This window comes from Sturnus vulgaris, chromosome 8 (assembly GCF_052056855.1).
Source record: "Sturnus vulgaris isolate bStuVul1 chromosome 8, bStuVul1.hap1, whole genome shotgun sequence".
NCBI lineage: Eukaryota > Metazoa > Chordata > Aves > Passeriformes > Sturnidae > Sturnus > Sturnus vulgaris.
In genome coordinates, this window is record NC_142250.1 from 32,972,482 (window position 1) to 32,994,767 (window position 22,286).

Consider the following 22,286-nt stretch of genomic DNA (forward strand, 5'->3'; position numbering starts at 1 on the left):
TCCATCCTTTCACCCTCTCCTGATTTTCACTGTCAGGATTTCTGTGGGAGTTGATGCATGGAACTGGACCCAGCTCAATGTGAGTATTTTTTATTCTTTTTCTTAAGCTTACTTGGCAGAAATTTCTCTATAACTCAAGTGATCTCAGCAAGTTTTTAAAAAAGAGGCTGTGGAAGACTTACCCATATACCCTACTGTTCCTACTCTTCCACGGATTTATTCACCCTCGGGGATTTTAGCCAGACCCAAATCAGATATTCTAAGGTGACCTGGAAGGAACAAGCAGCTGTGACCTTTCCCTGCCCAGACTCTCACTCCAAACCCAAAATCCCCACGAGTTATTCAGCCGGGAGCCAGGAGAGGGTGCTGCTAATTTTGGCAATGGTCCCATTCCTTTGGGATGCTTTTCCCTGGCTCTTCCCCCGCCACCCCAAGCCCCTTGGAACGGGGCTCTTTTTAACTCCTGGCTGCCGTGGATTTGCACAATGAGCAGCCAGGATATAACAGCCCTGATGAAAAGCATCCTTCGCTCAATTACAGCCGAGCTGGAGCGATCGGAGCTGCAGCTGCTGAGCACTTGTATGGCAGCAAAGTCACAGAAATGCTCGGGATAAAGGATGCCCCACAGCTCGCTTTGAGCTGTGGCTCTGCCAGAAGCTCTGGGACAGGAGCTGTGCTGGATGCAGAACAAGAGGAACTGCCTCTGGCACGGGGAAATGAGCACTGTCATGTAAACAGGGCTTCTGCTTTGTCAGGGACAGACATCTGGCAAAAAATGGGTGACTTTGTTAGGCTTGCTGCTCTGTTTTAGGATGAAGAAAGTTATAAACAATTTATAAAAGGGAGTATGCACCACTTTTCAGCTTTGGACCAGTCACAGAATTATATAGGACCTCCCTGCATCACAGTAAATTAGTTTTTAACCCAGACACAGATGCTACCCACTTAAAATGTCTGAATCTTCAGTAAAAAAAAAAAAAAAAAATCAAGCACAGTGTAAGCTGTTACCCAAAGAGGAACATTAAAATCTTTTTCTCTCCCCCACTCTGATTTTTCAAACCCTCCTTCTCCATACCAGTGGGCTGGCAAGTGCAAGAAATAAATGCAGCAGGAAGAAAAGAAATGGGAGATGAGCAGGTACAAGAAGCATCTTCTCCTGTTCAGTGACTTACTGCAATTTGTTCAGACCACAGCCCAGGCAGAAGTGAGCCCCCTGTGCCATTCCTTCTTCCAAGAAAAAAACCCAACATTAGGACACAGTGTAAACTGTGTTAGCAAGGACTAAAAATGGGATAATTTTGGGACATGAAGCCATCTCAGCCCAAACTCTCTTCAGAATATGAAAGAGTTGCCAGCACACAGATTTGATGTATTTGTAGAATATTTTTATTTTTTAGCAGAGAAACACAAAATAGGGTAGAGTTTAAGGCATGCAATTTCTCTTGCTTGTTTTGTGTGCTCATACCTTCAGTGTAAGTTCTATGAAGAGGAGTAGATCCTATCTTTAATCTCTACATAAAGCAACTCTGAGCACCCACTTACAGCCTGAGGTTGGATGCAATGTTTAGTTGTTCCTGGAATGAAGGATTTACTCCAAGGGAAACATTTCTTTTTCTGTGTGATTTGTTCTGTGCCACGTGGAGCAACTGTCACCTACTCCCAGAAGCAAGTTTGTAATAATACCAACTTTCCCCACATCTACACAAATTGCAGTTACAGACATCTGCTTGCATGGTTTTAATTTGATTGCCCTTTTACTGAAAAATACAGATAATCTAATGAATAGGAAAAGCATCTTTGCTTTCTGCACATTGTTGGTGTTGTAGAGAAATGAAACAAACCCAGACACCACAAAGAGAATGGTGCAATCAACTTTTTACCTCTGAGGTAAAAGAGCAACTCAAAGATTAAGAATTCTGTGGGTTAAGGTACATTAGGTTAATTTCATTACCTATTATGTTTCTAACATCATAGGATTAGAGATGCTGCTAAAACATACATTTCCATTTCATTAATTTTTGTCTCGTGGCAGTGTAAAGCACCTTTGTGCCTACTCATGTGGGGCATTTGCTCTGAGCAAGCAAAGACAGAACCTGATAGGGAACATATTGCCAAGGAGAGTGTTGTTCATAAGCAGCTACAAACTTATTTTCTCTCTTTAACACACTACCTTTGTTCATAAGGCTCCTGGTTTTGTTTTCTATTATTATAATTTTAAAACATGATAGTCAAAGACTCTTCTCCCTTGCTCATGCATTTTTAAAATCAATATGATTAAAAATGAAACTGCTGTGCATCCATGTGATGAATGTGGTAAGAGCTCATTCTGTATTTTTCCCGTGAATGTCCCCATGCTGAATTTTTCAACATCACTAAACTAATGCAGTAAACACTGGGAAAATACAAATCCCAAGTCCTAAATGGGTTAAGCTGCCCACTCCCAAGGGCTTCAATGCTATCAGAAGTTCTGTCCTCTGCTGTGGCAGGCATTAAGAGTTTGTTATTACAGTGGATTTTCAAAAGAGGTAATCCTGAGATTACAAATAGTTGGCAAGTCCAGAACTGGATGGTCTCATTTCCTAGACCCCATCAGAGAAAAAAACAAAAAGATTCATGCACATGTTTAGTTCATTCTTATTCAGTAGAACATTGAAATACAGCTTAAGCATGAGGTCAAATACCACTGAAAGTGCCTGAAGTAATATGACTTCACCATTAAATCTTTTGAGAGCATAAAAAGAACATTAACTCAGTGCATGAGAATTACACCTTACAACATGCATATGGAGGCACTGACCTCTTCTTTGTTTTCCTAAAAATGAGCAGGGCATGGAGCTCTAGGGGAAGAATCAGAACTTCTAGCCCCACTTTTAACTAGGGAAAAGCCCATGGAAACAATTTTCTTTACACAACACCTGCAAGAGTGGCTCAGAGTTAAAAGAAGTAATCAAGTCTACCAAGTGAGTTTGCATTCTAAAAATGACAAACTAGACTTAGATTTTAAACATTGATGGTGACAGCAATGTATGAAACATATCTGGCCTTTCTGATAAAAAAAAAAATAAGTACAAAATGTTCAAAAGCTAACTGTGCATTTAGATTAGCCAGCACATAAACAAAAGTTCAAGACAAGCAGTGCAAAAAATGGAAGAGTAAATAATGAGAGAGTGGGAAACAGCCAGACTACAGCTGCAAAGCTTGTAAATAGAGCAAGTAGCTAATACACTTTCCCAGCTTAAACTGCAATTTAGTAACACTGCAGTGTATTAATCAAAAAATATATGAACACACGAAAAACTCCGTGCCAAAATGTGCTTTGCAGTGCTGACACATTCCCATGGAATGCTCACTGGGAATGTCTTTCTCTACCAACCTTTGATTGCTCAGGGCAGAAATAAATTCCCCTTGCTCTCAAGCTTGATTTGAGAGTGGCTGAACCCCAAAACCAACTCCCTGCTCCACTGCAGCTCTCCAAAATCACAATTAGGAAACCCTGAAATATTTGAGTGGGGCAAAGAAAACTCAGCAGGGTGATTTGAGCAGAAAAAAATTGAGTAAAACAAAACCAGATTCGGTTTGTTGGTCCTTTGCCAAAGCACTGTTGCTGCACAGAGCAGGATTGTTCAGGAGACCTGGGAGAGACCAGATGCTTCCTGATAGCAGCATCTGATGTCACACTGGTATGAGGGACAAAGCCAAGCTTTGCTGAGACCAGTGTGCCCTGAGAGGGATATTTACTTGTTTTTTGTCACATTTCCTAATGGCAGTTAGGAGTTCTTCAGAGATTCTCTTTTAGAGCCTTTGTTCCCAAGGGAATAGAGGTTATCTCATCCTCTGAAGAAGGTGATTGTCTACTGCAAAAAAAAAAAAAAAAAAAAAAAAAAAAAAAAAAGGGGGACACTGGGGACATTCAGGAGATACAAAAATGAAAATCATGACTGGGGAAGTGTTTTGATTCAGCAATAAAGGCAAAGCAAAACAGACATCACCCTGAAAGAACAAAGTCACACAGGAAGGAATTGGATTCTACTGAGCTTAACCCTGAAAGATGCTGTCCCTTTATGATTAAATTTGCTATGAATGACTCACCCACAAACTAATGTGAAATGCACTCCTCAACTGCTTCTCCCAGCAGTTCAGGATGTAAAAGCTAGTCCCAAATAAAAATGACAATGCAAAAATAAAAACCCAACCACACTATCTCCCATTTCTCATCATCAAGATGCCTCACAAAAGAAAATACAAGAATTGAGAGCATTTTAACTTGTGAAATATGAAAGGCAGTTCATGCTATGGAGGAATAGCTCAGCCTTTTAGCTGGGAAACAGTCCTTCCATGGGTGCTTGCTTAATAGCTATCATGCAAAAACAATTAGTCATTCAAGCAATTAAGAAGGTAAGTATCTCCTAAAAAGGTTTTGAGCTTTCCAAGCCCTAAATGCAACTGCTATAAATCTAGACTGTTCCTGAGTGTGATTTCTTTATTGTATTGCCTCTCCTGAAGAGATCCATTGTGTCTCATGTGTTGTAAATTCTTGATGCTCTTTTAGCTGCAGTCTGAGCCTCTGGTGAGTTCTCCTCTTGCTCCTCACTCTTCTTCTGGTTTAGGAATATGTCTGACTTCAGGAAGCGGCTGTAGCTGTCATATTTCATGAGATTGAATATCTGGGAAGAGGGGGAAAAGAATAGAAAGCAAATGACTCAGGAAAATGAGATTTTAAATGAGAAGGATGCATTAATTTCAATGTACTTTCGTTCCGTTTGGACTAAAGCATTATTACAGAACAGGACATTTAAAAAAAAAAAACAACAAACTTCCAACTCTCCAAGGGGCAGCATGTTGCAAACAATGCTGTGGGTTCCTTGGTCACTACTTGGTAATAATCTCCACGTTAGTTTAGAAACCAAATTACAGTTTTCACAGTAGCCAACTTTGCACAGCTAATACTGAAGGTGAGAGGTGCCATGCCTTGGTCAGTGAGGAGGATGATCAGATCCTCCTGGCAGGGTGTCTGGAAGGCATTCAGAGGGACAAAGCAGAGCTTTGAGGAAAGAGAGGAACCTTTCACGCACCTTTCTGACTGCTGGATGCTACAGAGTAACTCATGCAAAGCACTGGATAACGAAGGAAAGCCTCTGAGTAATTTACACAAATACTGAAATAACTGGTTTAGCCAATGCTCCTTAAACCTATGCCAATCTTCCCATCCTTTTTAGACCAAATGCCAAGACTGGTCTTAGGCCAGACAAGAAATGCTGCAGGAACCTGCCACGAAGAGCTGACCTGGTACAGATGTGTTTTGCCAGTTAAAATGTGAGTTTAAATTGCTGGTGGATTAAATTTGTGTAATTACACTTTTCACTAGGCCAAGAGCTTCTCACAGCCAGCATGGAAACATGAAGTCAGTCCCAAAAACAGCTTTTTTCTCCCAGGGCTTGAGTTCAGGCTCATCCCTCAGCATAACTGCTGCTCTTCTATTTATACCCACTGCAGACAAAAGAAAAAACAAACCTACAACTCCTTTGGAGTTTTCTGAAAACAAAAGGGTTGGGAGAGGAGCCTGGAATCTGTTCAGGTGTCAAGGTCAGGACTATATTTTGCTTGGTCTTGAAACAGAGGGGAAGGGAAAAAAAGTAAACTTCAAAACTATAATTGAGGCAAAACCAAAGCCAGCCTCACCCTCAGTCTATTATTTCACTGGTGGAGCCTCTCTGAGTCACGTTTCAGGACTGATTATTTTCTTATGATACTCAGAACAACTGAATTTCCAAGACAAATTTCTGGATTCTGACTTGCAGATGTGGTTACTCCATGTGTGGATAACTCATCTTTACCTTTACAGGCCTCACTTCTAGCTGATTGTACAATCAGGTAACACAACTATTTGCTAGGAGGAAAAAAAAATAAAAACAATCTCAAACTGCTTTTTCATTTCACATCTTCAAGGAACCTGGACAGATGCAGGCAATACCTAAAACTTGACTGTTCTTGTCTGCATTTGCTGAAATAGCTCCCTTACAAGTAGATTACATGGTGGATTTTACTAACCACTATTTGTTTACATATTTAAATATTTAAGTTCATGTCTAAAACTGTGAAAATACTATTCTTTATGCTACATATTGGAATATGAAAAAAAATCCCACAACACCTGCTCTGTGTAAGCATGATCTTCAGGGTCTGAATTCCTCCTGAGTTAAGCAAAGTCAAATTTTACCTCCTGGCACTGGCTAACTACAATAGAATTCAATTTATCCAACCAGCTCAAGGGGAAAAAATTGTAAGGCAGACATTTCCTGTTAAAACATGACTCCTGTGTTAAGAACTTAGAGCCCCCCTTGTTCCTGGTATCACTCAAAGCATCTCACAGAGAGAAAGAGCACTGAAGATCAAGATCTTCTGCAGTCTGGTCAGCCAAATAGACAGAGCAGAGCTCTTAACCACGTGCCAGAGCAGAACCCTTTTCCCCCTTCCTCCCTTCCTCTCTCCCAGCCTTTGTGGAACAGGAACATTTACCCCACAAGTGTTCTGAAGCACATGGATTTCTATGAACCACTCCAACACCACTTCATTCAGCACAAATAAACAGCCTGGGGGCAGTTAAGGCCACCCCATGAGCACCAGCCCACAGCCCACCAGTGTCCCCAGTTAAATCAGGAGCTCCCTGGAGAACTGAAGCTCCTGTTGCCAGCCCTGCTATAACTGTGGCCTTCCAGCTCTGCCTTTTTCTGCTTCAGACCCACAGTGCCAGCAGTGGTTAACACTGCTCTTCAGAGAACAAATTACACCACTCTTCATAACTTTATAAGGATTGAAAACTGGAGAAGACCATAACTCTTCTGAGCCATTATCTAACAGCAATAAACAGTAGCTTCAAGCACTGGAAACTTGCAATGACCCATAAATGCTCTGCATTTGTTTTTAAAAGCTCACAGATTTTCTTCCCACACTAGTGGGATTCCTCTACCACTAGTCCAGTGTGTTTCCAGTTCAGGTATTTCTAATCCTTGGCTCTCCCTGTGCATGTCATTGATAAAATAACAAACATTTTAACTTCAATATTCCCTCCAGCTTCACTCACCCTGAACTGCAGTGCTTAGATCCACCAGAACATTTCCTTCCCTTCCCCCAAGTCAGAACTTTTTCCATCAAAAATTGTTTCTTCACATGGAAATTGGATTTCAGGTATTTCCACTGCTAATGTCTTGGAATCTCCCTGAAAAACAGCAGAGCCTTTGCTCCTCAGACCCCTCCAAGTGACCCAGCCAATGCATGCAATACCTGATTGAAATGGGCTGAAAACACTCTTTAAATCACTGTGCTGTTTCTCCACATAAGGAAAGAGCCAAATGGAAAATACAGGTAGTCCTGAGGATGGTACAGGAATTAAAAATAGTACTGCAAGTGCTGGAAAGCTGCAGATAAGAATGACTCACTTCATAACTTATGCTTTGAAATTAGCTAAATATCAAGAAAATTTACCACCTAAAGACATGCCTGCAAAATTTCTACCAGACCTCCCAAGTTCTTTAGGGAAAGGCAAAGCAGAGACCAACTCCTCTAAGTCTTGCATGTTACAGAAGAGGAGGGTTTTCAGAAAATTGTGTTATATTCATATCAATATAAATATCAAAGCAAAGTAAAATGAAGAAATTTGAGCCCTCAAGGAAACCAGTGGCAACTACAGAAACAAACATCAGCAATGACTCAGAACAAGTGAATACACAGGAAAACAAAGGCACCGAGTTAGTCAGGGTGATTCTCAAACTACCCACGCAGGAACCCAGGAGAAAACTCCATCCAGTTTTCCAGGAAAGCCCTGAGCTGGAATCAGAATGATTGTATTGAGTCTCTTCATTAATTGGTTGTAGTGAGATGGGGCCAAGAACCTGGAATATCTCAGAGCAGCTGCACTGATATCCCCAACACGGAAGTTGTGCTTACCTGTTCAATCCATGCCATGGCTAGAAAGCAGAGTTCACTAAAACCACACCAAAGAGAATGAAAACTGTGTTGTTGAAGTCAATAACTTTACCTGGTCCTGGAGCTTCTGAAACATGAGAGGGTGAGGTGTCTCCAGGATGGTCTCACTCAAACGGGACTGCCCTTCAACATTGACTTGGGAGGAAGCTTTACTGGACAGGAAAGTCATGTAAATCTCTTTAGCTTTTTCCTGCATCTGCAAAAGGACATTTATTTAAAGAATTATTTGCTGTGGAAATGTTCTCTGTGTCAGGTTCATCTTAGTTGTGTATGGTCATTTGTACTGGAAGAGGAACACCCCTGCAAGCCAAAAGCTACACTGACATCAGTGAAAGCTGCCAGAATTCAGCTCGTAGGTCACAGCAGCTTGGGATGTTTGAATCTCAGCAGCCAGTGCAAAACCGCTCAGCACCATCAACTACACCTTGTCTCTGCTTTTGAGACAAATGTTTTTCCAGACAGATCATCAGTATAGGCAAGGAACCCAGAGGAAGAAAAACTGGGAACTTACTACAGGGAAAATTAAGTGAAGTTAATGTATAGGCCATGCTACTGCCACATGTCACACCACACTTTGTCTTAACCATTACCTCAGGGCACCAACTCCATGATTAAAGAAAACACCAACAACTTGGCTAATTGGCAAAGATAAGACTCTCAATAGCCTCTGAGAGTGGATAAATAAGGGTGTGATCTGCACAAAGCTGTTTGTTGGTATTTGCCCTGATTTCAGAGCTCTTCCCTTGTCAAACCAGTAACAGCAATAACATCTTAACCTCATCAGCATCTTTAAGCTTCAAAGCATTGAGCAGCCACAATCCCCTGAAGTTCAAGGAAAGGCCCCTTAACCAGATGGTTGGATAAGAAGAAGCCAGAGAGGGAGAAGAGAACCAAGCCAGGCAAGAGCCAAGCCCCCTGCTGCAATCTGAATTCTGCATGCTGAGAGCAGCCCAGCAGCAGCTGCTCTGGGCCATCCCCAGCCCTGGGCACTCTCCAGTGTCCCCAGGGTACCTCTAATGAGCAACCACAGCTCCAGAGAGCACCAGCTAAAGGGCTGTGCCTTTGATAGGAACAAGGCTTGAAGAAGGAAGCATTTAAACCCTGCCCATGAAGGAGTCTAAGAATTACTTCCATGTTTTACAGCTGAGGTACATTTACACTTGGGGGTAATCAGAGGAAAAGCTGCATGTGTCTGAGGTCTAAAGAGCTGGGGCTCTCTCACTGCTGAAGGGGGCACCCATTCTCTAGTATTCCTTTTTAAAAATCGTGATTCATCTGGTGGGTAGAACATTAAGTGTCAGGTGCATTAGGTCACAATGAACTGTTTTTAACAATTTCCAACTTGTTTCACAGCTCAGGGAGGACTGGGTCAGTCACTTCTGTTCTAAATGAGCAATTAATCCAAGGGATCAAAGGTGTGACTGCTACAAGTGGCAAAGTTAATGTCCTAATGCAGGCTCAGTAAAGGGGCCTTCAGCTATTATTGTATGAGCAATTGTATTGCCAGTCCCACCTAAATGACTTTTGAACCTTCTGTCCAATTTCAACCATACTTGAGAGAGGGGCAAAGGACTGAGAAAAAAAATTATCCTCCTGCTGAGTCAATGGAAAATCAGCAAGAGAAAAGAAAGAGGAAAAGCAGCACACACACAAAAGGAAAAGCTGCAGTATGTGCTCAAAAGTTATCTGCCCTACTTGAACTGCCAGGATGTTCTTTGCTGCTGGCTAATCAAGGCAGGTGGAGCTCCTCACCAGCCCCAGCACAAGGTGCTGCTTGCCCAAGGACACAGGAGCAAGCTGAGCACTACAGAGAAAGGGCAGAGAGAGGCTTGAGAGGAAACACAAAACTAGAAGTAACTGTGAGGAAGTTTAAAGAGCATGGAGAGGAACAACAGGACTGTGGGAGGCTGGTGAAACAAGGAGGCTCTTTGGATTTTGTGAGGAAGAATTACAAAGAAAGGAAGTGAAAGAGCTGTGGTAGGGAGAGGAGGCCATTGCAGAGAGAGGACCTGTCTTTACAGCAGTGGGGGAAAATGGAAATGCACAGCTGAATGTTACAGGTTCTGCTGCAAATAGAACTGTTCTATGTCTTTGCTTCAGTAGTACAGCAGCTGATTAACTACAGCTTATAATTTGCTTTAAAAAGAAAGAACAGTCAAAGCTGCCAGTGTGTTCCTACACCCCCCAAATGTCACTCAGGCAGAGCCAGGTTCAGGTGGAGGAGGCAGAGATTGTCCCTGCTCACTCCTGGCATTCTCTGCTCTGCATCAGTCTGCAAATAAAGCCTCAGCACAGGGGACTGCCCTGGAGCTGGAACAGCTCTTCAGCTGGGATCTTGTTCACAGGTGGTTATTTAGAGGATTTCTGGCAGTCCTCAGCTCCATCTGTGTGCTCTCCCCAGTGCCTGTGCCAGATTCCCATTTGGAGTACAAAGTTCTGCCTACAGAGCTCCCCTCGCTATTTCAAGTGGATACAATATTCCTTCCCACTTCCTCTCCTAAGGCCAGGCTCAGCTCCCAGATGAGGTGGCTGGGAGCCCCAGATGCTCATCAGCCCATCACCCAGCACTCCAGCTGTGCAGCATCACCCAGCCCTGCTAAACCCTCGCCACATTCCACACGGGAAGCAGCAGAGGAAACTCCTGAATGTACAGGACTTTGTTCTGGAATCATTCACTACAAAACTTCAACATGGACATTTTGGTGGCTTTTAGCAATAGCTGAAAATATTCCCCGTTGTTGGAAGCATTTATTACAGTCTGTAATTTATTTTTGAAGCTTAGCTGCAAGAGGAGAAACATTTAAACGCTGGGAAGCAGCACGACTGACATGTTGTTTATTTCGTTAACAGTCACAAATGCAACAACATATGACTAACTCCAACAAAATATTTAAAGTTAAATTTTATTCCCTTATCCCCACCACTCCCATTTCAGTAATTAAATACACAAGGCCCACATGGGTGGCAGCAGGGCTCACTGCTACAAATGGACTTGGCCCAATTGCTTTTTAAATCTTCACTAAAGGTTAAATTTGTATTTTAATTTCAATTTTAAAGGAATATCCTTTTCTGGTTTTTTTGTTTGCTTTTTTTTCCAGCTACAGAGATGTGTCTAGAGCTGAGGGGGAAGTTTGTCCCTCCCTGCTAGAAGAAGATGGGCTGAACCCAGTCCATCTAAAACCTGTCAGTGCAGTCTGCCTGCTGCCTCTTCTGCAGCTGCCAAAAATCTCCCCTGCTCCCTGGATCATCCACTCTGATGGAACAGCAGCCTGTACAAAACCAAACACTGCCCCAGGCTGGTAGAGAAAGGATAACAATAGCAATAAATATCCCTGGCACAATGGATGCTCAACCCACTGTTCATGTGGTGACCTTTGGGCAAATTTAAACTGAACAAGGAGAGTCCCATGGCAGCGCTCTCAGGTCAAGTACTGAAAAGTTTATCTCATCCTTTAAAAACAGGGGGGAAAAAAACCCCATTCATGGAATCATGGAATGGTTAGGGTTTGAGAGTACTTTAAAGGTCAGCTACTTCCAACCCCCTGCAGGGAACATGTTCAACTAGATCACATTGCTCAGAGTCCCACCCAGCCTGGCACTGAATGTTTTCAAGGATGGGGCACTGATCACTTCTCTGGGAAATCGGTTCCAGTGTGTCACCATCCTCATAGCAAAGAATTTCTTCCTTACACCTCATCTAAACTTCCCCTATGCCAGTTTGAAGCCATTTCCCCTGTCCTGTCATTCCCTTATCCAAGTCCCTCTCCAGCTCTCTTGGAGCCCCTTTAGGCACTGGAAAGTCTCCCTGGACTCTTCTGTTCCCCAGGCTGAACACCCCCAGCTCTCCCAGCCCGGCTCCAGAGCAGAGCTGTTTCAGCCCTTGGAGCATCTCCGTGGCCTCCTCTGGACTCACTCCAACCTGGGTTAAATTCATATCAGCTCATCTGACCAAGAGAGTCCCAGTGTCTATGAGCTAATCTGTGTGGGAAACCAGTTTTAAGGAGAAGCAAATTACAAAACAAGTAAAAAACTGCTTTTAGAATACTCTGTGCACAATAGAGAGATGCAAAGGGATTTCTGCAAGAGTCACTTTCAGAAGAAAAATCCACGCTTCATGCTACCATAAACACTGGAAAGATTTCTATTTTTAGTGCTTTTCCTAGCTTTGTAAATTATCTAAACAAAGCCACCCATAAGCAGTAGCCACAAAAACTTACTGTAAGTCTGTGTCATTCTAAAGCACATTTATTCAATTATAATAATTTGGGCAACACCAGACTCCAGGCTGGCCATACTATGGAATGACTGGTACAGAATAATTAGCCTAAATAGAACCTATTTAGGTCTCTGTCCATTCATTTAGCAAGGCATTGAAGGATTCACCAAGCTCCTATCCCTGTACATGACTTTAACATTTTCTGTACTGGCATCCTAAATTAGCAAACCTAAATCAGTTAAGAATATGGAAATTATTTAGCAAGGCAAAATATTATTATTATCCCACTGAAAGTGTGGGACTTTACAGAAAAGTCGACTGACTGGTTGTTCTTTCCTCAAGACTTTCTGTATTCGTGGACATTAATGAGTGAGGGAAGCAGCTGAATACACAAAACTGGAATTACTAAATGTTACAAAGTTCACAGTCAAATTGAACATTTTCCTCTTCTTGCAAAAAATAGAATTGTTGAATTTTCATGCATTTATCAATACCCAAAAAATACTCACAGCTAAACCCAGCAAATTGTTTTGAGGGGAATTTTTTTTCAGTGCAAAACTCAGGATATTTACAGAACATAGACTCCTCTACCCAAAATACATTGTTTGGAAAGACAGGGAAATTTTTGCAGTTGTTGAAAATCTGCTGGGAAACTGTTTTAGCTGACAATATTTGACTGACCTTAAGAGAGGAATCCTGCAGTCTGGACACAGTCCTCTTACACCTGTACTTGATAACACCTCTCCTAGCCCAGCTCTGCCACCTGATTGCTATTCCTTGGCATTTCTGACGTTCCTCCAAGCACAAATAATCCCACAGCATTCCCTGGAGAAGCTGTCAGCCCATGCCTTGGACAGGAGCACTCTTTGCTGGGTTAAGAGCTGGCTGGATGGCCAGAGAGTGCTGTGAACAGTGCTGTATCCAGCTGGGGACAGTCACCAGTAGTGTCCCCCAGGGCTCTGTGCTGGGGCCAGTGCTGTTCAATATTTTTATTGATGACATGGACGAGGGTGTTGAGTCTTTCATCAGTAAATTTCAGACACTAAGCTGGGAGTGTGTGTTCATCTGCTGGAAGAGAGGAGGGCTCTGCAGAGAGACCTGGAGAGGTTGGATGGATGGGCAGAGTCCAATAAGATGAAGTTTATTAAGTCCAAGTGCCAAGTCCTGCATTTTGGCCACAATAACCCCGTGCAACATTATGGGCTGGGGATGGTGTGGCTGGACAGTGCCCAGGCAGGAAGGGACCTGGGGACACTGATGGACAGCTCTGAACAGGAGCCAGCAGTGTGCCCTGGTGGCCAAAGGCCAATGGCTCCTGGCCTGGATCAGGAATGGTGTGGCCAGCAGGAGCAGGGAGGTCATTCTTGCCCTGTACTCAGCCCTGGTGAGGTCACACCTCGAGTGCTGTGTCCAGTTCTGTCCCCTCAGTTTAGGGAGGACCTTGAGATGCTCGAGGTGTCCAGAGGAGGTGACAAGGCTGGTGAGGGGAACACAAACCCTGTGAGGGACGGCTGAGGGAGCTGGGATTATTCAGCCTGGAGAAAAGGAGACTCAGGGGTGACCTTATCACTCTGTACAGCTCCCTGAAAGGTGGCTGTGCTCAGGTAGGGTTGATCTCCTTCTCCAGGCAGCACCGACAGAATGAGAGGACACAGCCTCAAGCTACACTAAGGGAAGTTTAGTCTGGATATTAGGAAAAAGTTTTTTATGGAAAGAATAATAAAGTACTGGAACGGTCTGCCCAGGGAGCTGGTGGAGTCACCATCCCTGAATGTGTTCACAAAAAGCCTGGATGTGGCACTCGGTGCCATGGTTTAGTTGAGGTGTCAGGGCATGGGTTGGACTCGATGATCTTGAAGGTCTCTTCCAATAAAGTGATTCTCTGATTCACTTGGAAGAGGTTTAAAAGGCATTTTCCCACTCTCACCTCTTCATGGTACTAAAATGTGCCCTGTGGCAACAAGAGCTGCACTCAGGTAAAAAGTATAGAAGTGGGATTTCAAAAAAAAAAAAGAGCTTTAGATGTCTGACTCTCAAGGACAGGGACACTCACTTGGAGTTTTGAAACTACTTAATTTCATACTCACAGACTGAGCTCTCAAAGAGCAGATAAACTTGAAATTTCTCAAGAAAACAAAAAAAAAACAAACAAAAACCAGACACAAACAAACAAAATATGACACATATTTTAGGCCTGACTCTGTGGGCTTCAAAGTCTAAATATGAAAGTGGATCCTGTGTTCCTGGTAGATCTAGATGTAAGCCAAGATCCAAGCAGTGGGAAAAAAAAACCTTATTGGAGGTGCCTGGTTGAAAAATTTTCCAATAGAATATTTCCTACTAGAAAGTTAGAGCTGTAGTCAAAATGAAGAGGCTCTGCAGGTATACATAAATTTGGATAAATATTTAAGCAAAAAAGTTTAAACAGACCCCTTTTGCTTTGTAACTTGTAATTTGATAAGGCAAAATGTTTCATTTTGGTGCTGTAAAATATTTTTGTTTGGGCCATTTGTTATTTTTATGTTTCGTTAAGATATCACAGTGGTGTAAATTTCCATGTAATAGCTGCTATGCTCTAAAAAATTTCTGAATGAAATATCTTCATATTTCCAAACAAGATGATGCAACATCACTGAATTAATAAAACTTTTGCTACTCCCTAGAAACTACAAAAAGTTCCGTTTCCAAAACATGGGAAATGTGACAATTTCAGTACTTTGTTTTGATTTGAAATAGAACCAATTTGTTTCCAAACAATTCCACCAGGATGATTTTAGTGCAATTTCTTCAAATATATTTATTTGCATTCACTCAAAGCACATTATGCAACAGAGATGTTTTAGTTCCAGCTCTGCTAAGTAAACTTTGTTGACAAGTAGAATTTATTTAGGAAACATACCTGCTTTTTTCCCTGTGTTTTCTTAAATTCTTCACATGCTAACCAGAACAAAACGTTTTCTTCACTAAATTCTTTCTTTAAAAATTCCTAGGAAAGAGAAAAACAAACACACAAAGGTTAGGATCCAATTTCTCTGTTGTTTTTCCCTCTTCCTACTGCAGCTGTTAGAACAAGGAGCTGCCTACAATTCAGTTTCCCATGAGTTTACCCAACCCAGTGTCACAGAACCACTGCATTTATTGCATCTGCAGAATTGCTATTGAACACTCTGATGCACTTTGAAAGCACATTCCAGGAGGAGGATGGGCTATGTCTAATCTCAGACCATACCAGGAACCAACAGGAATAGTTTCTTCAATTTCCCTTAACTCGAGCACTTTTACAGCCGCTGCTCAAAGAGAAACCCAAAAATATATGAATTCATTACCAGGTGAGTAAAATGAACTATTTTAATGACAGCCACAAATCACTTGGGATTCTCATGTAGTATCTTTCTGACTTTTGTAATGAGTAAAATCTCTACAAATAAAAGTGTTTCTAAACGTGATCATCAGTGGCAATAAATCCATTTAAACAAACTGAAGCAGATGTAGCTGTGCTCTCCATGCTGCTTAAACACAGCACATTCCTCCAAAAGTGAGGCATGCTTTAAAAGGGGAAAAAAAATACAACGCTTGAAACTTTTATAGCTCTGAGATCATCAGTTTTCTCTTTCAAGTGTTAGAAAGTAGAGACTAAATAATGCCAGGAATTAAACAGCACTAAGATTACTTTTTTTTTTTTTTTTTAAAGAATTTAAAATCAGCATTTTGCAATCCTTGTTTACCTCGCTTTTCAAACCGGTCTGGCAGGAAACCATTTTATCCCAGTGCATTTTATCAGTATGGGATGGCAAAGGAACTTTCAAGTAGGCAGTTCCTATTCTTACATCTAATATGGCAAGAAGGCCTTGAAACACCAACTCACCACCCTCACCTAATTAAACTTCAAGCCATTTTGAGCTGCACCAGCCCACACTTTGTAGTAAACTGAAAGGGAATATTTTCAGTAGAGCTGCAAAACACAGAGCAAGAGCCACAGAGTCATCAGATTGCTCCTGGCAGCTCACTGCTTAAGGACAGCGTGTGAGAACAGAGAGCCCAGGAGCTCAGTGAGAAATAATGCTTGGCAGGAGGGAGCAGTGGCTCAGGGACTGCAGTTTGTCCAACAGGAACTTGTTAATCCTTGCAAGAGAGGGTAGATCCCATCAGGAAGGTGCAGCCAAAAGTCCTGACCATGCCCTTTGAGCACAGGCTGCAGTGGCAGGGGGCAAAAGGTGCCACCTCAGAAGCTCTGCCAGTGGCACAGCTCCAGCTCTGCCATATCTAGAGGGATGTGTGCCTCTGTTCACAGTGCTGGCACACATCATGCTGAGGCTCATTCTGCACCCTTCATGCTGGGGCTCATTCTGCTTTAAAACCTGCTTTTTGCTCTATGTAAATATCCATGTTTAATATATCGACCCTAAACCGTTTCACTCCCTCTGGGTCCTCGAGGAGGTTCTCCAGGGATGTGGCCCATTTCGAGGTTCCTTTCAAGGTTTGGTGGCTGCTGCTTGGGTGGCCCTCACCATCGTTTATCTCTGGAAGAAAAAGAAAATGAAAAAAACAGAATCTTCTTTAGAAAAGACAAGTATCAGTCACATGGATGTCTCCCCCATTTCCCCCTGCACTCTTGACTTCAGCTGCTCTCTTTAAAGGAAACACCATGAAACTGAAAATAAAAACACACACATACAGGCACTTGAATTCTGCTTTGCCTGTAAGAAGGCAAAAATTCCTTACAGTCACATAATTCATGAGCATGTAAGGAGGCACTGTCACTGTTTTATAGGAGCTCAAGCACTTTCTGCCAGGGGAACACAATAACCACAGTCCATATTCTGCTCTGGCAATGTCAACAATGTTGGCTCCTCTAAAGGAACTTCTGGTCAGTCACACTTGAAATTTATTTTTAAGAAGAGAATCATCACTGGAAGCTGAATGCTCAGTAAAAGCAGGGAGAGAAAGAAAAATAATGATTTGTTTAGCAGGAGAACCAGTCCAAGATATTAACCCAGTCCAATGGGAGGAAAGACACCCAGCAGAAGAGCTTACTCCAGCTGAGTCTAGTTTTGGGCAAGAAGATTATTTTGCTGTTTGTTTCCAAGCCCTGAAATTCTCCTTTTATGAGGTGCACTGGAGTGTGCCCACATCTGATGTGCCAGCCAGCCTTCTCACAGACAGCAAAGATGGAATACAATTTCTATTTTCTCTGTCCCAGGAACAAGTGCATTTCATTCGAGGCTGGTGATGGCAAAAAATCCCTGTTTGTTGGCTACCCTTCAGAAAACCTATTACTTGGAAAAACTCCAGGAATGCTATTGCTCATGTGAAAAACTCTAACACAGACATAAAGTGCTCAGCCTCCTCTCCTCTAACACACAAAATGCCCTGGGAACACAGGAGGGAAGTCTGAAGGGTAAGAGCTGCACTTCAGGTCACTATGCACTGGCGAGATGCACAAAACTCTTACTGTAACAACTAGAGCTTCTATTTGTAACTCCTTCATTTCTCCTTACCAACTTACTGGAAATCTGGATCTGGCTTAAACTCTGCTTTTAAAAACCTTTCTTTCACCATGAAAGTTAATCTTCACTAAGTATCTCAAAAAATTCTCTATGCAGAAATGCATACATATATATATATACATACATATATATATATATATATATATACACACATATATATAAATACACATTAGCCCTTTCCAGTTGGTGACTGGAAATAATGCTGAGGTTAAAGCCCTACAGAATGTTGGCATGACAGCAGAGCCTCCTGAACCATGGTTGGTAGGGACCTGTGGAGTCTGTTTGTTTTACAAACTGCTCTAAATGAATGAACATCTCTTCTGCCTTGATAGGAGAGGGGATTTTGTTTCAGAAACACTCTGCTAGCTTAAAGGTCAGGAACCAGAACCTAAGGATTGTCTCCAAACCACAGCTGCAGCCTTCACATGTGACAAGAGCACAGAGAGTTAACACCTCCTCAGTTTGCCCCCCTTCATGCAAAAGGATGTGGTTCTTGATTAGCACTTGAAAAATTTATTTTAGAAACCTGACTCAAAAGTATTTGGGCATCTAATCTCAGTGAAATCTGTGAGTGGGGATGGCCAAGTGTATTGCAGCAGAACACAAAGCCCTCTGGGGAGCTGGGATGTGTTGTGATGCTCACGCTCACCTTGGGGCAGGGTGGCAGCTCTGGGTGTGCAGCTGCTCAAGGCCTGCAGAACCGGCCCATTCCCCCTTGAGCAAAGGATTTAGCATATAACATAAGGGGAGAACATTTAATTTCCAGTGTTTCTTTTCCAGCCAAATCTGAAGTGGACACGAATGATTACTTTGAAAAGCATGTGTTTCAATGACCCAATGCAGACCCAGGCCCTTGAGAACCTAAAAAAAAATTCTGGTGAGGAAAGGCCAGAATAAGTCCTTCCACAAACCCAGGATACATCAATCTGCTTCTCTTTTGCTGCTTTGACTGATCTCCCATTTTACTGCTGGCCATTCTCTACCCTCCCTGATCGTTTTCCCCATCCTCCTCTCACTTCCAGCCTACCCAGCACAGCCCAACTCTGCCCCTCCGTTTATGTTCTGCCCCCTCTCCTTCTTGTCAGCCTCCAATCCCTTCTCCCTCTACTCCTCTTTTCCCTGAATTCTCCCCCTACAGCCTTAACAGAACAAAATTCGGTTTTGAAGGGAGGACCTACGTGTCCATTGTGTTGAGCCTGTACTCAGTTTATTTCCTCACTTAACCAGCTCCCCTGGGCCCAAAAAATGCTGTGGTACAGAGACAAGGGTTGTCTGTCCATTGCAACCCTTCCATCTACCCCTTGCCTCATTTGTTTAATTTATTCCATGTATCCCTTGCCTCATTTATGTCCCCAGAGCAGAGGCTGTGAGGTGTCTCAGGCTCTGGGTGCCACCAAAGGTGCAATCTCAGCTCAGCCCAGGCTGCAGCTCCCAGCACTGCCCACCCCAAGGCTGGGGACAGACTGAGGCTGAGCCCCATTAATTCTTATGTCCAATGTTCCTCTGCCACCACCATAAAACAGCAACATTCCCCTTCAGCACAAACATAAATAGGCTGCACACGATGGAAGGAAACACCCTGAAATTTTACAAGGCTATTAAAACTGCTGGGTATTTTTATTATATCCCGTTAAATATGCCATCAACAACATTTATTCTAATACAAAAGTGACCCAACATCCCCCCCAGTCAGGATCATAATTTCCCACTCCACATGATGGTTTTATGTAGCAGATTTAATATGTGATTTTCAGAAGTTTTTAAAGAGTTTAAAAGACAAGAAAGAGGTTTTCCCCACAAATGACTAGAGAAGTTGATCCCCAAATCCATCCCTATTACTAAATTACCTTAAAAATTATACTTTCACTGAAGTGCAAATTAGTGAATCTGAAACAATTCAATGGAAGAGGCAATACAGCAGTGTAGTTACATGAATGATCCTCCTGACACCTATTTATCTCTGATATTTATATAAAGATAACTTTCTCATGCTAAAACAATCTACTGACAAAGTTAAGTAATATAGCCTTGGAAACAACAAGTTTGATCCCATTGTTTAACAAGAACCAAAATGTACATACATTTGTCTGATCATTTAAATGAGGAAGGCAGACATTTGCTGTTACTAAAAGCTGGGAGATAATTTTGTGCATCACAAAGGGCACTACAAAATGGCAGTTCTCCCACCAATATTTCTGTAAAAGTAACACACAGAATATGCATCAGATGGTAAATAGGTTTACTACATTTCTTACATTATGGTACGTTCATTACATTATAATGTGCTAATTAAATTCCAGAGCAGAGCTTGCTGTCTTTTACACGGGTTAGAAAGCCAGAGGCAGAGAAAGACACGCACAGCAGAGCACAGTTGTAAGAGTTTCTGCTGAAGCAAACTTTCCACTGAGTTGGAAATGTGTTTCAGAGACACCACGGCTCACACAATGTGCAGGGAGCAGCCAGCTGCTCCTACCAAGGCAGCAAATGATTAAGTGCTTCTTTTAACAGCACCATTCTTCAGAGAGCTCCTTGCTAAGCCAGCAAACAGGCAGTTGCATTATCTGGAGCATTATTTTAGAGGAAAACCTCGCAGGAGCTGCCTTCCCATCACACAATGGCACTGCAGCAGCAGGCTGTGGATAAAGGCTCTTTGTGCACAGCAGAACGGTAAGTGCAGCACTAATAACGCCGTAATTATCAGCTGAAGAGTGCTATCAAAAATGCCAAATATTTGCATCCTCCAAACAGGAACTTGGACTGCAATCCCAGGAAGTATCAATACCATTAATATATACAACTTTGCAGGTCAGAACTCACAGTCCTGGCCCTTGTTTTTGACAAGCACGAAGAGAAAAAACCTATGGGAGTCCATGAAACGGAGTGATTCAGACACGGCTAATTGAGTTAGACATGCTGATCACTCTGCCTTCCCGAAGCTTTCCCAAGCTGCTGCCACTCTCCAGCTGTTGATACCGTGGCCTTTGTGGCACCATATCGAGCGGCACAGACCCACACCCTTCGCAGAATCCTGCTGAACACGTCCCTTCCCAGCCGCCTGTTCTGCCCATCTCCTTCCCACACGCACCTTCTGCATCCCCTTCAAACAACTGCCACACAAAAACACTCACGATGACAAAAGCACCGTGCAAACAGCACATTCCTTACTCTAATATTTAAGCATACATGTACAACAAGAAATGTTGCTTCCATTTCTTTTTGAAGAACTTCTGACCAGACATCCCTTCATCCACCTGGATCATAAATCTGCAAGCCATGAGCCTTTATTATTACTTTTAAAGCATTCTCAATACCTTATCGTGTCCTACAGTCACCAGAATGCCTACCCAGCAACAATCACTAGTATGAAATTAATAAATCCAAGGTATGAAGCAGTGGGAAACTTCATAAGCAAGCAGCTGAAAAGGGAAAATTCCCTTACTTTCCATGTATCCAAGCATCAGCGGATGAATCCTCGTACAACAATTCTTTCCTAGTAGCAGCTGAATTTTAGACCTTTTTGCTACAGCAGAGCTGTCCTTCACATGTGTGGGGTATTCAGAGCATGAGGCTCAACATCCTCTTTTGACTGTCTCTAGCAACAGATGGCTACTGGATTCCACTTTTAACCATAAGGAAGGAAACTAAAGGGACGTTCCTCTTTTGTAGCATCTCTGGAAGTGTTCACCAGACATATAGCCTTTAAAAAACCCCCTCCCCGCCTGGCCCCCCTCCTCAAGAAAAAAAACTCAACCCAAAAATCCCCCAGAAAACCCAAACAACTCTAGACAAAGATCTCATTTGGCTTTTCTTAGAAAGACTGCACCTTCTTCCTGCACATCACAAAACACAGTGTTATTTTCTAGGATTTGGAGATTGCAAGTGTTGCCCCAAATATCTCAGCAGTGACAGATATCAAACCTCACCCCTTGGAACCGACAGACTCGCAGCATCGGGGATACAAAACACAAAACCGCGTTACAGCGCCTGTCTACAGAGGATCCCTGCTGTCCTACATTATTATTCCTTGGAAATCTCCACTCCAGCTCGAAACGCTCGCTCCAAAGGCAAACTCCTCAAAGTGAGTGAGAGTTGGAACAGCCACGCTCTGATGGGCTAAGGACTGTCTCGGCCCGCTAAGAGCAGCAGTTCCGACCCAACCCGGGCTGCAGGAGCCGGTTCCCGGTTCCCGGTTCCGCGCTCAGCGGGAAGCGCCGCGCTGCTCCCCGGGCACGGCGCATCCCCGCGGGCTCGCTGCGGGCCGGAGGGGCCACGGAGCAGCCCCGGCCGGGGCCCCGAGAGCCGGCGGGGCCCAGGGACCGCCGTGAGCCCCGCGCTTCCCCCGGCGGGGCCGCGGGCTCCCGGAGCGCGGCTCCCCTCGGCGGCAGCGGCCGCGGGCTCGCCCGGGGGTCGCCGCCCCGTCCCCGTTACCTGAGGGCGGCCGCTTCCTGCTGAGCCGGCTCACGGCCCGGTTGAACATCCCGGGCGCCGCTCGGCCCCGCTGCCGAGCCCGAGGGCGGCCGCGCTGCCCCGCCCCGCCCGCCCCGCCCCGGGGAGCGGCGCCAGCCCCGCACCTGCCCGGC

General features: G+C 43.5%; 1 protein-coding gene across 2 annotated transcripts; it reads right to left on the bottom strand.

Annotated features, from left to right (window-relative positions):
* Positions 1-1,363: 1,363 nt before the first annotated feature.
* Positions 1,364-22,236, bottom strand: RGS10 (regulator of G protein signaling 10). 2 transcript variants are annotated; one of them, XM_014886820.2, is made up of 5 exons: positions 22,135-22,236; positions 16,601-16,719; positions 15,099-15,185; positions 8,036-8,179; positions 1,364-4,664 (listed from the first exon to the last, which is right to left on the bottom strand). In XM_014886820.2, the coding sequence occupies exons 1-5, from the start codon at positions 22,181-22,183 to the stop codon at positions 4,518-4,520; spliced, it is 546 nt and encodes a 181-aa protein (XP_014742306.1). In that variant the 5' UTR covers positions 22,184-22,236; the 3' UTR covers positions 1,364-4,517. The 2 variants fall into 2 exon arrangements, with proteins under 2 accessions (XP_014742306.1, XP_014742307.1); XM_014886821.2 differs by lacking the exon at positions 22,135-22,236 and adding an exon at positions 21,146-21,286.
* Between the last annotated feature and the right edge of the window lie 50 nt (positions 22,237-22,286).

Coding starts and splice junctions, on each gene's coding strand:
- RGS10 (XM_014886820.2), bottom strand. CDS start 22,183: ATGTTCAACCGGGCCGTGAGCCGGCTCAGCAGGAAGCGGCCGCCCTCA. Junction 15,186..16,600: donor AGGGAGTGAAACGGTTTAGG/GTCGATATATTA, acceptor TCTCTTTCCTAG/GAATTTTTAAAGAAAGAATT. Junction 8,180..15,098: donor AAACACAGGGAAAAAAGCAG/GTATGTTTCCTA, acceptor GTCCTTTTGCAG/ATGCAGGAAAAAGCTAAAGA.